Below are 14,402 nucleotides of genomic sequence, written 5' to 3' on the forward strand. Positions count from 1 at the left end.
TAGTGATAGAGGTGACTTATTATTTTTAAGGCCAAAGTTACAGCATAACTCTAATACAGACAGGAGCATTTACACCAAGGCAGACAGATACCTGATGTACTGGCTACCCATTTTCAGAATTATATTTGACAAAACGACACCCACAGATCAGGCTACTTTATCTTCTTCGTCTTCTTCAAAGGGTTTGATATTCTTCTTCACGAAGTTCAGAGGCGACCGATGTCGAATTCTGTGTGTTTGAATGAATGGCGGAACAATAAGAGAATGAGCATATAAATGGCAATCTGAACGTGAGTGAAGGAGATGGTGGCCATGAGGCCGGTGAGATACGATTGAGTGGAGAGCTTCAGCAGCCTCGGTTTCCGTTCTTTCAAATAGTTATCTATTCCGATCTCAGCTTTCCTCCGCCACTCTAGTTCGCCATCCTCCTTCCTGACTTGGTGGAGTTCACTGGCCAAGTTCCGAGCAAGGGCGATGGCGTCCTCCAGACCGGAAGAGCCGCCTTGCTGGAGGAACGGGCCCATGACATGCATAGCGTCGCCGGCAACCGTCATCGTCCCGCTGCGGAAGTTCCCGAAGAAAATCTCCCACGGGGTTCGATAACGTATAATGGTATAGACAGCAGTGTCGAGGTCGCTGTTTCTTATCATGTCGGCCAGCTCGCTCCTCTTCGCCTGCCCTTTTATGTCTTCGCACGGCAGACCCTTGACGTATTCCAGAGTCGACTCCACAATGCCCTTGGGACTGTACAAGATCTCTGAATCTGGTTTTCTCATAAAACAAGAACATAGTTCATGAGTAACCGCTTCACATTCTTAATTAATACACAAAAATGTTTTTTTTTTTTTCTGAAGGAAAAAATTACCAGAAGGAAGCCGTTTCCGAGCCAAAAACCATGAGATCGTATTGTCATCAATGGGAGTTCTTCCAATGAAGTAACCATTGTGCCTGACCCGTAAGAACTCTTTGGCGTAGCCATGACCCTCTGGATAGTAAGTCAGAGCTCTCAATCCAACTAAGGGAGAAACCTTCGCAGATTTAAATCCAAGTGTTTCTGCAACCAAGGACTGCCACCCTTCGCATCCGATCACAATCTGCAAGTAATCCAAACTAATTAGCTAGCTTCAGATCATACGAAAAAAATCGATTGTCAGGTCCGGCTTCTGAGACTTATTTTTCCATTTCAGTAAGTTATAAACCCAGTTCCAAATCATTCACCTTGGCAACGACGACGCTTCCATCATTCATCTGAAGAGCATAGTTGCCCGTCTTTTGATCCTTATCAATCGAGACAACACGGCAGTTGAAACGAATAGTATCTACCGGCAAACGATCAGCAAATGCTTTCATGATGTCGCTTCTCTTGACGCATCTCTGTTCTCCCGCCGGACTGTAAATCGGTCGGTCGGCAGTAGCCACGAAGTTAAAAATCTATAGTGTAACTCAGTTGGAGAGCAGACGAAGGACTTACTCATGTTCCGTGAAGCGAATTCTGTCGGCAGCGAGCAAAATCTCTTGGGTCCTGCAAACCAAAAACCCAATTAGTTAGTTGCGACATTTTCAAAGAATATCAGCTTGATATAAGACGGGGATGAATTTGGGATCTTCGTGGTGAGACAAGATCAATTTAAACAGAAAACTAGCGGATCGTTGATGCCCAAAATTCGCTTTCACTTGATAACGATACTCGACAGAAACAATGGTTCTGTAGAAGTTCGTATCAATTAGTTCAGACAAACTAATAGATCATTAATCCAGACTATCCGTGGGGAAGAGACCTCCCCTGTTCCCTTTGTTTTTTGTCTGACGGAAACTCCCACCATCGACAAGAAATAGGGAGGGCGCCGGGCGCCGTCTCAGGAGGAGGAGAAGATCCCCTGCTTTTTCTTTTTCTTTTGTGGGAGCTCTCGCCGTCGACACAGAAAGAAGGGGTCCCTCCCCCTTACGCCTTCCTTCTGTGTCAACAGCAGATCCAGTCCAAATGGCTGCAATTCTCACCAGATTTAATATCGCGCGAAACCCAAGTAAAATCATTACCTTGATTTTAGCAGATCCGAACTATTTCTGTAACGGACTGAGAAATAAGAGGATGAAGTACTCACACTAGAATCGGACCAGCCTTCGATCGAAGCTCATCAGCCACACCGAGTTGCCCGAAGGCGCGCCACCCGTTCGAGTGAACTCCAACTGTCGTTCCATGAGCACGAAGGGTCTCCGATTTTTCCAAAACCAAACTCTTCAGACCTTTCCTGAAAATCGCAAAACCAGACAAAGAGAACGAACATCAGCAGAATAATAAAGACCCAGTTCAAAAAGCAAGCAGCCCATCGAAGCGGTTCTAAACGAAGCGGAGAAAAATTAAAAAGGGCTTTCTTCTACATGTGAAGTGCTAGAGCTGTCGCAAGACCAACTATTCCCCCGCCTACAATCACGATATCATGGATGTTTGACGAACCCATCTCTACCAGTCTTGCAAGAAACACCAGCTTCTGCCTTTCTCTGTCTCTCTTTGATCTTCAGTACAACTAGTGCGTTTATATAATCAGCGATGGAGAAGCCTTTTTGTGAGTGGTCCATTACTTCCCCTTTCCGAGCGTAACATGTACAGGAATCTCGTCATAATTAATTTCTTGATTCAATCATAATCAATATTCTGTCATATCAACTCCAAATAGTCCGGTAATTTTCCGACGTCGGAATCTGAGCAGTCTAAATTAACATATCGCGAAAGACAAAAATGGGGTTTGGTAATCACGTCTGCGAACTGAAAGCCACTGCACCTGCTACTCGCTGTGGGTACTTTTCCTCTCCTCTTCCACAACTTAAAAAAATATGATAATCGATCAAACGAATTTGACAATGACGAGCGGTCGGCCGCCGTGATTGACCATGGTTGTCCAAGAGGTGATGATCGTGATCTGGGTCGATTGTCACTGGAGAGGTTTCGTTTTTTTCTTTTTCTTTTTCTGTTAGAATCCCACATGTTATTGTACATTATATAGGTTTCAGATCTCCCGAGATCCCTCTGTTTAGAATTTAGACATGGAAGCTTTTCCGGCGGTGAGAGAACGAAAGGGTTGGGAGATGTTATGGCGATGAAAGAAACTAATCACAACAAAATGGTCACATTAAAGAGAGGAAAGGAAGATCTGACAAGACATTGCGGGGATTGTAAATGAGTGGTTCTTCAACCTTTTCTCTCATCACTAACTTCCAACTGAAATTCCTGCAATTTTTAATTCATTCTGGTTTCCACCCACGCGACTTGCCGCACTTCCGGACGACCCCAACCCACGTGCCTGCGCGCAGAAACGAAGAAAAATCATGAGCGGGCTGCTGTTGTCCAAATCGCAACCATGAACTCCTCATCGTAACAGGAGCTCACTTTCCAGATCATGGTAGTATCAATATATGCTTTCTGGGAGAAGTTGGAATTCTCTGGAATTGTGCGCTCGGTTTCTTTGGTTTTTTATTTGGAGGACGAAGATGCAAAGATGCATCAGTTTATGAATTTTTAGTCGTAACAACTGATTTAAACAATTTGATAGTCTGAAGACAAAAATTTTCTGAACTTGTTCTTTGGATGACAGTGAAAAACAGGAGGAAAACCCTCTTCTCTATTCTCTTACTGAACTATAACGCTTTCCACTAGTTGTATTTATATTCTTTTCAAGATTGTATTCATTTTATTTTCTTATTGTATGTATATTACTTTTTTTCCGAAATTTATCGATCTATTTTTCAAATACTTTCTAGTCTATACACATGCACACCACCCAGAGGCACAAATTTTTTTTATAATCGATATTCTCATATTGGTAGTCACCGCCTAAGGACCCTTGGAAAATTTCCACTATATGCTATAATAGGTAGAAATTATAAAGAGTTGTTGGCACTCTGAAGCCACGTGTAATCCCAATTACATGATTTCTAGTATCCCAAAAGATTGAATACAAAGGACTATATTCCAGCTCTAGTCAAGCACTCCCATTCTAGATTCCTGGTTCTAGAAACCAATTCTTCTAACTTTCTAGGCACTAGAGAAGCCAAAAAAAAGAAATAAAAAAGCAAAAGTAGAATAAAAACTTACAATTCCTTCTTAATATGGGAGACAACCCTTCTCCAAATGAGAACCAAACTTTCATATGTTTAAGTGCTGAGTGATTGAAGTTTAGAAGCTTTGGAAATTTTTAAGGATGTAGGAAGATTTGAGAAAATGAAGATTTAATTGGAACTTTGATGCTCAAATTAATTTTGCAGAGTTTGGGTATGCAAGTAAAAGCTTAACTCATCGCCCTCAAGATGTTTGGAAGAGTATTTATAAGTTTTCTAACTCATCGTTATGTACCTGTTTGTAAAAATCAGTATATTGATTTATCAATCACTAAAAAATGATTGATCAACTAATTGCTCATAACGACTACTTTTTTGTCAAACATTGACATATTGATTGATGGACTAATCGATCAATATGTTATTGTTGGTCTAGAAAATTTAAGTTGATCGATTATTGATAAGGTGATAATCGATCAAACAAAATTCCCTTTGGTTGTACAGTACAAGTATGATATATCAGTGTATTTACCATGATCGATCATGTTTTATGTCCCCTACTAGCAAGTTTCTGTCTAATTGATCAATCAAGTGGGATGATCGATCATTCCATGTGAAAATTTGTTTGCCTAGGCAGAAATGATTGATCAATACAAGTGGGATAATCGAACATGCTTTATCGCATGAAATGACCATGTTTTGGATGATCAATCAGCCAATTACGGTTGATCGATAATTGCAATGCCAAATCAACAATGTAGACATTTAATGCATGGAAATATTTTTCTCTAAGTGCTCTAACATGTTCTGAATGATGTTTAAGTTGTTCCTAAACATGTGTAAATGCAATATGTTTCCTAAAGTTTTTTCATGAATTCAAATGATATTTTAGCTTTGAGAAAAAGTTAAAGCTTGTGTTATGATTTTAAAAGCCTTCGTATGCGATGATTTTGAGCATGGTTTTGAAATGATGAGGTTTCCTAAAGCTCCAATGTATATATGTGTTTAAATATCAGAATTTTGGATGGCTATCTACTTACAAGACTAGAGTTTTTGAGATTCCAATTGGACTCAAACTTTGTCTTCAATTCTTCACTCATCTTTTTTTTTTTTTTTTTTTTTGTAAGTTCTTCTTCTCAGCAACAATCTTCAAGGTCGTTTTGCTTCAGGTCTTGAATTGATTTATCATTCTATTTGCTTGAGTTTTGTCGTAGACTGCATAATGTATATGTTAGAAAGTTTTTTGTCTACTCACACTAATAACACCGTTATTAGTACAATTTCAAGCTACCTATTTTGTTATCATCAAAATACTGGAGACCAACATAATTTTTTCTTAGGTCTAACAAAAGAGAGCTTGAATCTCTTCAAATTGTAACATTTTAGCTAATAGGGCTTTTTAGTGAAATTTTCCTGAGCAAAAGTTATTGGGGTGACTATCATTAAGGGAACATTAAAAACGAAAAAATATGGTCTCCATGTGGTGTGTACTTGTTAATTATTTGTCTTATTTTATCTTTGTACACTTTATCTTTGCACACTACACAAGCCACACTCACTCCTCCCTCCTCTCCCTTCTCCTTTAGAAGCCATATATGCCAACAAACCCTACTTAACATCCCCCTTCTTTGAGTCCCCCCCCCCCCCCCCTCTTCTCCTTTAGAAGCCATATATGCCAACAAACCCTACCTAACATCCCTCTTCTTTGAGCCCCCAACCACCCTCCCCTTGCCTAAAGCACCTACTTGCATGCCCCCCAAGGCACCCCCATCTTGAACCCCAACATGCACCAAATTGAAACTGATGGTGAAGAGGGATTGTAGATGCAAAGGTGGCAACAATTAGTAGTGATAAAATTTAGGTGACAGGGGAGCACTCGGGGGAAGAGAGACAAGAAATGAGAAGATAGGGAAAAAAAGAGGAAGACAAGAAGAAAATAAGATGCCCTAAAACTAAGGCAACTTTATTGGTCGAATAAATCCCCAATAATGCAAAAAATCATGAAAAATTTTAACTTTCATCAAAGAACAACACTTTAAAAATAAATTAAAGGTTCACAAAATTTTCCAAAAGCACTCATAAATTTTTGGTAATAAAACGAATGAACTCCAATTTTTGCCGAAAATTATCTATTATACACAGAGAAATTATTTCAGCCAAAGATAATTATTAATATGAATTAAATTTTATGGTATTTAGTGATAATTAAATTTGAAGGAATTCAACTTATGTAGAGAATTACATTTTATACTAAAAAAAGTTAATTTTGTCGAAGACAATTAATTTAGTATAAATCATAACTTCATATGATTTATTAATTATAGCCAGTGACTTTCAAATTCCAGAGAATTATACATTATCATCCTCGACAATACTAATTTTGTCAAAGATAATTACTCTAATATAAATTAATTTTTTATTTAGTATTCTTATTATTTATTTAAAACTAATTATAAAATAAGTGTCTAAATATAAATGTAGGGATAAACATTTGCACATAAATATGTGAAACTATTTGACTTATATACATTATTAATAAAATAATTATACTAATAATAACTCATAACAATGTAGTAATAGTAATATTAATAATTTATTAGGAATTTTCTAATAATTTTAAGAATAATAATGATAAATTAATTGATTATAATATTTTTAAAAAAAATATAACAAATAATAAGGACAATTGCTATAATTATTTCTAATTATAATATAACACTATAATCATTACAACTATAGTACTAGAAGTCTTAAAGTAAGAATATAAGAATAAAAATAATTATAAATGATTGATAATTATTATGATGATATAATCATGATAATATTTTATTCATTTCCAAGACAAAATTTTATGATAGTATAAATAATATAAATATTAGTTAGCTGCCAATTTCAAATAATTGTTTAATTTGTTCTCGCTATCCAACGTTAAATCAGTCAAATTATTTTGTCCGTTAAAAGACCCTTTTTTTTTAATCCTATTTTTAAGTGTTTAAGTTCATTTTATATTTTAAATTTTATTTTATTCATACTTTTTAAAAAAATTCTAACTATTTGAATTTTTTTTTAAAAATAAATAAATTATGTAATTTATTTGAAATTCTAATTAGTAATATGATTCAAAGTTTCCCACAATTATGACTAAAAATAGTTTAAATTTAATAAAAATATGAAATAAATTTATTAAAAAAATTATTTTTTAATTCAATGAAATTTACATATTCAATATTTATGAAATAAGTTTAAAAATTAAATTTAATATAAATAAATAAAAATTTAAAATATTTTAATGGAATTATTTAAATACATTAATCTACAGTGAATGCTAAAATTTATTTCACTTAGTTAAATTAATAAACTTATTTATATATAATTTCAATAATAATATAAAGAACTTATTCAAAAATAAATTAGGATAACTTAAAAGACATTCCTTGGTGGAATTTCCATAAAAGAAGATAATTATCCTCAGTAAAATTCATTCCATCGATAATTATTTATTACGTAAAATGGAAATAATAAAATATATGATTCCATCGAAGATGGTGACAATTCTCAATGGAATTCATTTCATTGATAATAATATTTTAGTTTTTCAGTGGAAATAAGGGTCTCTTAGGCGTAGGTGAGAAAATATTCATTGGTAAAAAATAAAAATTCGATGGAAATAAGTTTTCCAAGCTTCATTAGGGAAGTCTTTTTACAACAAAAAATTAAATTGTTGACAAAATTGATTTCCATTGATAAAAGCCATTTTCAATGGTTCCATTATTAAAAAATTCATCGCCTAAAGCTTAATTTCTTGTAGTGTGAGTATTTTCTTGTCCCCAGTATCCATTGTACAACCCAAACAAGTGATCGAGTCCCGTTGAACCCATTTCAATCAGTTGATCTAGTCTGTGACCACTTATTATTGTAATTTTTATTTCTTATTATTATAAATGAAAGGGAAAGATACAAGTTTTTCAAAAGATAATTTTAAAAATATTTTCAAATTAGATAGTATTATACTTACATTAAATAAATTCAGATTATCTTAAGAAAATGCATTTAGTTGGAATATGATGAGTTAAAATATTTAGTATTTACTTTAGAGAATTTCACCAAAATAACCATTTAAAACAACTTATTTTGAAAAACAATGACGTCATCAAATTATTATGAAAAATATCCAACTTTGACCGGTCCACTGCACATGTATACAGTCAAAAGCGACACGTTAGCTTTGACTGCTTACATGTCACTGCATCATCAGTTTAGTGAAGTTAGATGAACACGTCGTCTGCCATGTCATTATTTCACCACATCATCTGCCATGTAAGTTGCCAAGTCATTAAATAAAAAATTAATTTTAAAAATAAAAATAAAAAATCAAATACACTTTTTATTTCCCCTCTCATCTTTCTCCTCTCCTCTCCTCTTGCCCCATCTCCTCTCGCCCTCTCGCCGCCGCTTGGCCTCAGCCTCCTCTCCTCTCACCCTCTCGCCACCACTCGGCCTCGGCCTCCTTTGGCCTTGCCCTCTCTCCTCTCGTTGTCGTCGCTTGGCCTCGACCTCCTCTCCTCTCCTCTCGCCTTCTCACCGCCGCTAGGCCTCGGCCTCCTCTAGCCTCGCCCTCTCTCCTCTCGCTGCCGTCGCTCAGCCTCGGCCTCCTCTCCTCTTCTGTCCCCAGTGCCTACTACCGTCGCTCCCCAGCGCTCGCCCTCGACCACAGCCTAGACGCCCCCCTCTCAATTAAAAAAATAAAAAAATATTTTAAATCGATAATAAAATATGTTAAATTAGTAAGAGTAAGATTTTTTAATTAACTAGAAATTAATTTTATTTTAAATTATTTTAAATATAAGGTAATAATAAATTTGAAAAAAACGTATTGATAAATTTGATTTTTAAACTCAAAACTAAAATTTTCAAATTTTTTTATTAAAATAATTTTTAAATTGATAATAAAAAGGTATTAAAATGGTAAGAGTAAGATTTTTTATAACTTATTATTTTAAATATAAGGTAATAAAAAGTGTACTGGTACATTTATTTTTTAAACTCAAGTAAAATTTTCATATTTTTTCAGCTAATAAATTTTTTAATTGATAATAAAAGGTGTTGTAAGATTTTTAATTAACTAATATATATTTTTAATAATTTAATATTTTTTAAATAATTTGATAAAAATTATACAAATAAATTGTATTTTTAAACTCTAAAATAAATTTTTTGTATATTTTTTCAATTTATAAATATTTTAAATTTCTAAATATTTTATTTTCTAAATATTTTAAATCTAATTAGTATACTTATTTTATTTTTTATTTTTTAAAATATAAAGTAATAAAAAGTGTAACGATAAATTTTTGTATTGATATTAAATGGTTTTAAATAACTAAGAGTTATTTTTTAATAATTTATTATTTTAGATATAATGTAACTAAAAGTGTATTTTATTTTTTATGTTTTTTTAATTTATTCAATTTTTTTATCATTTAATGATGTGGCAACTGACATGGCAGAAGACGTGGCAAACGACATGTTCATCTTGCTTCACTACACTGATGATGTGGCAACATGTAAGCAGTAAAAGCTTACGTGTCGCCTTTGACTGTACACATATGCAGTGGACCGGTCAAAGTTGGGTATTTTTCAAAATAATTTGATGACATCGTTGTTTTTCAAAATAAGTTATTTTAAATGATTATTTTAGTGAAATTCCCTTTATTTTATAAGAAATGAGGAAACATGAAACTATCATCTATGAGTAAATCAATAACATCTTCATTTTTTGGAATTTTACTTAAATACCCATTTAAAATAAAATATTTTCAAAAATACCGACGTCATCAAAATATTTCTAAAACTACCCAACTTTGACTAGTCAAAGGCAACACATAAGCTTTGACTGCTTATGTGTCACCACGTCATCAGTGCAGTAAACATAGATCGACACGTCATCTGCCATGTCATTATTTTACCACATCATCTGCCACGTAAGCTGACATGTCATTAAATAAAAATTAAATAATTCTCACCATATTCCACCGTATTGTTTTTCAAAATAAGTTATTTTAAATGCCTTATGTGTCCCCTCTCATCTTTCTCCTCTCCTCTCCTCTCACCCTCTCGCCGTCGTCGCTTGGCCTCCTCTCCTCTCCTCTCGCGCCCTCTCCTCTCGCCCTCTTGCCGCCGCCGCTCAGCCTACTCTCCTCTCCTCTAGCCTTCTCACCGCCGCCGCTTGTCCTTGGCCTCCTCTCCTCTCCTCTCACCCTCTCGCCACCACTCGGCCTCGGCCTCCTCTGGCCTTGCCCTCTCTCCTCTTGTTGTTGTCGCTTGGCCTCGACCTCCTCTCCTCTCCTCTTTCCCCCTCTCCTCTCGCCCTCTCACCGCCGCTCGACCTCGGCCTCCTCTCCTCTCCTCTCCTCTCCCCTCTCGCAGTGCCTGCTGCTGCCGCTCGGCCTCAGCCTCCTCTCCTCTCCTCTCCCCTCTCGCAGTGCCTGCTACTGCCGCTCGGCCTCAGCCTCCTCTCCTCTCCTCTCCCCTCTCGCAGTGCCTACTGTTACCGCTCGGCCTCGGCCTCCTCTCCTCTCCTCTCCCCTCTCGCAGTGCCTGCTACCGTTGCTCCCCACCGCTCGGCCTCAGACCTCACCCTCGACGCCCCCCTCTCAATTAAAAAATTAAAAAAAAATAAATCGATAATAAAATATGTTAAATTAGTAAGAGTAAAATTTTTTAATTAATTATATATTTATTTTATTTTTACTTATTTTAAATATAAGGTAATAATAAATTTGAAAAAACATCGTATTGATAAATTTGATTTTTAAACTCAAAACTAAAATTTTCAAAATTTTTTATTAAAATAATTTTTAAATCTATAATAAAAAGGTGTTAAAATGGTAAGAGTAAGATTTTTTATAACTTATTATTTTAAATATAAGGTAATAAAAAGTGTACCGGTACATTTATTTTTTAAACTCAAGTAAAATTTTTATATTTTTTCAGTTAATAAATATTTTTAATTGATAATAAAAGGTGTTGTAAGATTTTTAATTAACTAATATATATTTTTAATAATTTATTATTTTTTAAATAATATGATAAAAATTAGACAAATAAATTGTATTTTTAAACTCTAAAATAATTATTAGGCTTCAAGACATAAAATTTATTACTTTTCCCAAAGATAAATGTCCAATATTGTAGATATTAGGTAATAAAATATGAATTTGGTTTTTTAATTTTTTTAAAAAAAATTATTTAATTTTTTATTTAATGATGTATCAGCTTATGTGGCAGATGACCTGGTAAAATAATGATGTGGCAGACAACATATCGATCTATGTTTACTGTACTGATGACATGGCAACACATAAGTAGTCAAAGCTTAAGTGTCGCTTTTGACTGTACACACAGGCATTTGACCTGTCAAAGTTGGATAGTTTTAAAAATATTTTGATGAATCTGTATTTTTAAAAATATTTTATTTTAAATAGGTATTTAAGGGAAATTCCCTTCAGTTTTTCTTAGAAAAAGGGGTGCGATCACTTGTGAGAAGAAAGGAGTCGGCCTTTCAACTACAGAAATCATGAAAGTGGGTGGGTTGTTTTGTTTCGTCCGCTTCGTCTGCGTCTCTACGGGTCCCATGTCTGTCTGCTTTTCTGAAGATGCCAAGCATTTCCATACTCTAGATATGTCAGTCAACGAGTCTCGTTACGGGAGATTCAAAACGATGCAGACAATTAATTTATTTAGAAGGTCACACGATCAAAAGAGGAGAGAGACAAGTGGAGGTGATTGTCGAGCGATCGATTATTGCTCTCGTGGACGGGAAGCGAGAAGAACGTGGCCTTCCTCTCCGGCTATAAAATGGGTCTCGGAGAACCAGAGTTAATGAAGAGTTGAGATAGAAAGACTCATCAGTGAAGAAGAAAGATAAAAGGAGAGATGGATTCGTCGGAGACCCACGATATCGTGATTGTTGGCGGTGGAATCGTTGGCCTTGCAACATCTCTTGCACTCTACAGGTAGTACTAAACTAATTTATTTTCTTCCGCAGAAGGATCACAGCCTTCACCCTCGTTTTCTGGCTTTTTAGTTTTCTACTGATCATCCCTACTTTTATCTGGTTTTAACGATACTCAGAAAAGGTCTGAGGAGTCTGGTTTTAGAAAAATCAGAGACTCTGCGCGCTCACGGAACGACGGTAGGAGTTCACACAAACGGGTGGCGCGCTTTTGATCAACTGGGCGTCGGCGATGAGCTTCGAGGGAAGGCCCGTCCCATTGAAGTGTGAGTGCTTTCTCCTTGTTTTTCTTTTTTATTTTTTCTGTTATCGAAGCTGTCTATTCTTCTCTTTCGAGAAAACGGGGGAAAGATGTAAATTATTTGCCCAACCAGTGAGAGATTATGGTCTGGCAGAATCTTATCTTGTTGGAGATTGGCACAGACAATTGCAGATCCAAATAGAAAAAATATCCTTCTACACGTCGACAGAGATTTCTTGATAAAAAAATCTTACGATTTATTCTTTTCTTCACATCATTTTCAGTACCCAGGAAGTTTTACTGGATTTGGACACCATTCGCTACCTACCTCACGAGTAAGGGCTCCTTCTTCCACTAATCTAATTTTTTTTTTCAAGAAAATAAAGAAAACAGGATTAAAGGCTCCTTGTTGCACTAAATCTAGTTCGTATTTCGTTTTAATTAACCATGATTAATCAACAGTCCCGCAGGAGAGCAGAGATGCGTTAAGAGAAGTGATATCATGCAAGCCTTCGCTGATCGCTTGCCACCAGACACTGTCCGTTTAAGCTCTCGCGTCGTCTCAATCGATCAGGATCCAAAGACTTCAAACTATACTCTTAAACTACGTGACGGGACTATCATCCGCGCGAAGGTTGAGAAATTGAACAGTGAATCTCCTTCATTTCAGTTTTATCTTCTTCGTTTTACAAAAAGAAAACAGGATTTAGTTACTTGTTCGGATACTTTTTTGCAGATTTTAGTCGGATGTGAGGGATGGAAGTCGTTAGTTGCAGAAGCACTGGGATTCAAACCTGCAAAGGTTTCTCCGTTGGTTGGATTAAGGGCTCTGACTCATTACCCACAAGGTCATGGGCATGCCAAGGAATTCCTTCGTATAAGACACAACGGTTACTTCATCGGAAGAACTCCCATTGATGACTATACAGTCTCGTGGTTCCTGGCTAGGAAAAGGCTTCCCACAGGTAAATAAATATCTCAGAGAAGACAGTAAACTCCATGAGTTCTGCTCGTTATTACTCACTGACATAAATCGCTTTCTCCCAATCAGACTCCGATATCATGTACAGTCCAGAGGGAATCGTGAACTCTGCTTTGGAATTCATAAAGGCTTTGCCGTACGAAGACATAAAGGGTCAAGCGAAGAGGAGCGACCTGGTGGAGATGATAAAAAACAGCGAGATCGACACGGCTGTCTACACCATAATAAGGTACCGAACACCCTGGGAGATATTCACCGGAGATTTCAGGAAAGGGACGATGACAGTCGCCGGCGACGCCATGCACGTCATGGGGCCGTTCCTCCAACAAGGCGGCTCCTCCGGTCTGGAGGACGCAATCTCCCTCGCACGATGCTTGGCGAAGGAACTCCACCAGGTGCAGGAGGGCGACGAGAAGCTCGCATGGCGGAAGAGAGCTGAGGCAGGAATCGATAACTACTTGAAAGAACGGAGACCCCGATTGTTGAAGCTATCCACCCAGTCTTTTATCACCGGACTCATCGCCACCATGTCCTCCTTCCACATGCAGGTGGCTCTTAACATGCTCCTCATTTTAATGTTCCGGCATACATTCAACCACACTCGCTTCGACATCGGTCGCCTTTAACTCGGAAATCTGTGATAAAACCAGCCGCTGCCTCTACAGATCGAAAGGACGATAGCAACTGTTTGCTATGAGTAGACGCCTTAGAAGTGTGTCAACTTAGGTTATATATATGTGAAATTTGAAGAACAAAAGAGTGTGACATAGATTATGGTTTAGAGACTTCTGTCCTGTTTATAATCTTAATAATATTTAGATTATAACAACATTATTGTTCTACTTAATTCCTCAAAACCTAGTTTCTATAGGAAAATATTTTTTCTAACAATTGAAGAAAGCTAAATAAACTCAAATTCAACTTTTAATACCCCCCATTAGGCTTAAGTCTATACATAGTTGTAATTTGTTAGAAAATATGTTTGAAATATTACGCGTAAGATACACAACCAAGTAGCAAATAACGCAAAACTTGAAAACAACATCGAAGTAGGAATTTTTTGCATTCCTTGAATGAGCACATCATGGAGTGATTAATTTTGGCGAAAAATC

At 36.2% G+C, this 14,402-nt stretch overlaps 3 protein-coding genes across 3 annotated transcripts; 2 read left to right on the forward strand and 1 right to left on the reverse strand.

Moving 5' to 3' along the window:
- Positions 1-2,534, reverse strand: LOC137946246 (monooxygenase 1-like). Its single transcript, XM_068792467.1, has 6 exons — positions 2,380-2,534; positions 2,103-2,249; positions 1,472-1,522; positions 1,219-1,390; positions 866-1,094; positions 1-763 (listed from the first exon to the last, which is right to left on the reverse strand). Exons 1-6 carry the CDS (start codon positions 2,457-2,459, stop codon positions 207-209), a joined length of 1,236 nt encoding a protein of 411 aa, XP_068648568.1. The 5' UTR covers positions 2,460-2,534; the 3' UTR covers positions 1-206.
- Positions 2,535-10,116: 7,582 nt separating this feature from the next.
- Positions 10,117-10,722, forward strand: LOC137945607 (uncharacterized). Its single transcript, XM_068791552.1, has one exon. It carries the CDS (start codon positions 10,117-10,119, stop codon positions 10,720-10,722), a length of 606 nt encoding a protein of 201 aa, XP_068647653.1.
- A 1,255-nt stretch (positions 10,723-11,977) lies between these two features.
- Positions 11,978-14,050, forward strand: LOC137946960 (monooxygenase 1-like). The gene is made up of 6 exons (XM_068793248.1): positions 11,978-12,068; positions 12,187-12,333; positions 12,593-12,643; positions 12,771-12,942; positions 13,045-13,273; positions 13,360-14,050. The coding sequence occupies exons 1-6, from the start codon at positions 11,989-11,991 to the stop codon at positions 13,914-13,916; spliced, it is 1,236 nt and encodes a 411-aa protein (XP_068649349.1). The 5' UTR covers positions 11,978-11,988; the 3' UTR covers positions 13,917-14,050.
- The last annotated feature ends 352 nt before the right edge of the window (positions 14,051-14,402 follow it).

Source organism: Aristolochia californica, unplaced genomic scaffold, assembly GCF_029961685.1.
Source record: "Aristolochia californica isolate CCGP_79_NKW_82.1479 unplaced genomic scaffold, dmAriCali1.0.hap1 SCAF_12, whole genome shotgun sequence".
NCBI classification, from domain to species: domain Eukaryota; kingdom Viridiplantae; phylum Streptophyta; class Magnoliopsida; order Piperales; family Aristolochiaceae; genus Aristolochia; species Aristolochia californica.

Excerpts from the sequence above, each read along its gene's own strand:
- LOC137946246 (XM_068792467.1), bottom strand. The coding sequence starts at position 2,459 with ATGGGTTCGTCAAACATCCATGATATCGTGATTGTAGGCGGGGGAATA. Across the intron at positions 1,523-2,102 it reads AAGGCTGGTCCGATTCTAGT|GACCCAAGAGATTTTGCTCG; the intron begins GTGAGTACTTCA and ends TTTGGTTTGCAG. Across the intron at positions 764-865 it reads TCGGAAACGGCTTCCTTCTG|ATTCAGAGATCTTGTACAGT; the intron begins GTAATTTTTTCC and ends TGAGAAAACCAG.
- LOC137946960 (XM_068793248.1), top strand. The coding sequence starts at position 11,989 with ATGGATTCGTCGGAGACCCACGATATCGTGATTGTTGGCGGTGGAATC. Across the intron at positions 12,334-12,592 it reads AAGGCCCGTCCCATTGAAGT|TACCCAGGAAGTTTTACTGG; the intron begins GTGAGTGCTTTC and ends CATCATTTTCAG. Across the intron at positions 12,644-12,770 it reads ATTCGCTACCTACCTCACGA|TCCCGCAGGAGAGCAGAGAT; the intron begins GTAAGGGCTCCT and ends ATTAATCAACAG.
- LOC137945607 (XM_068791552.1), top strand. The coding sequence starts at position 10,117 with ATGCCTTATGTGTCCCCTCTCATCTTTCTCCTCTCCTCTCCTCTCACC.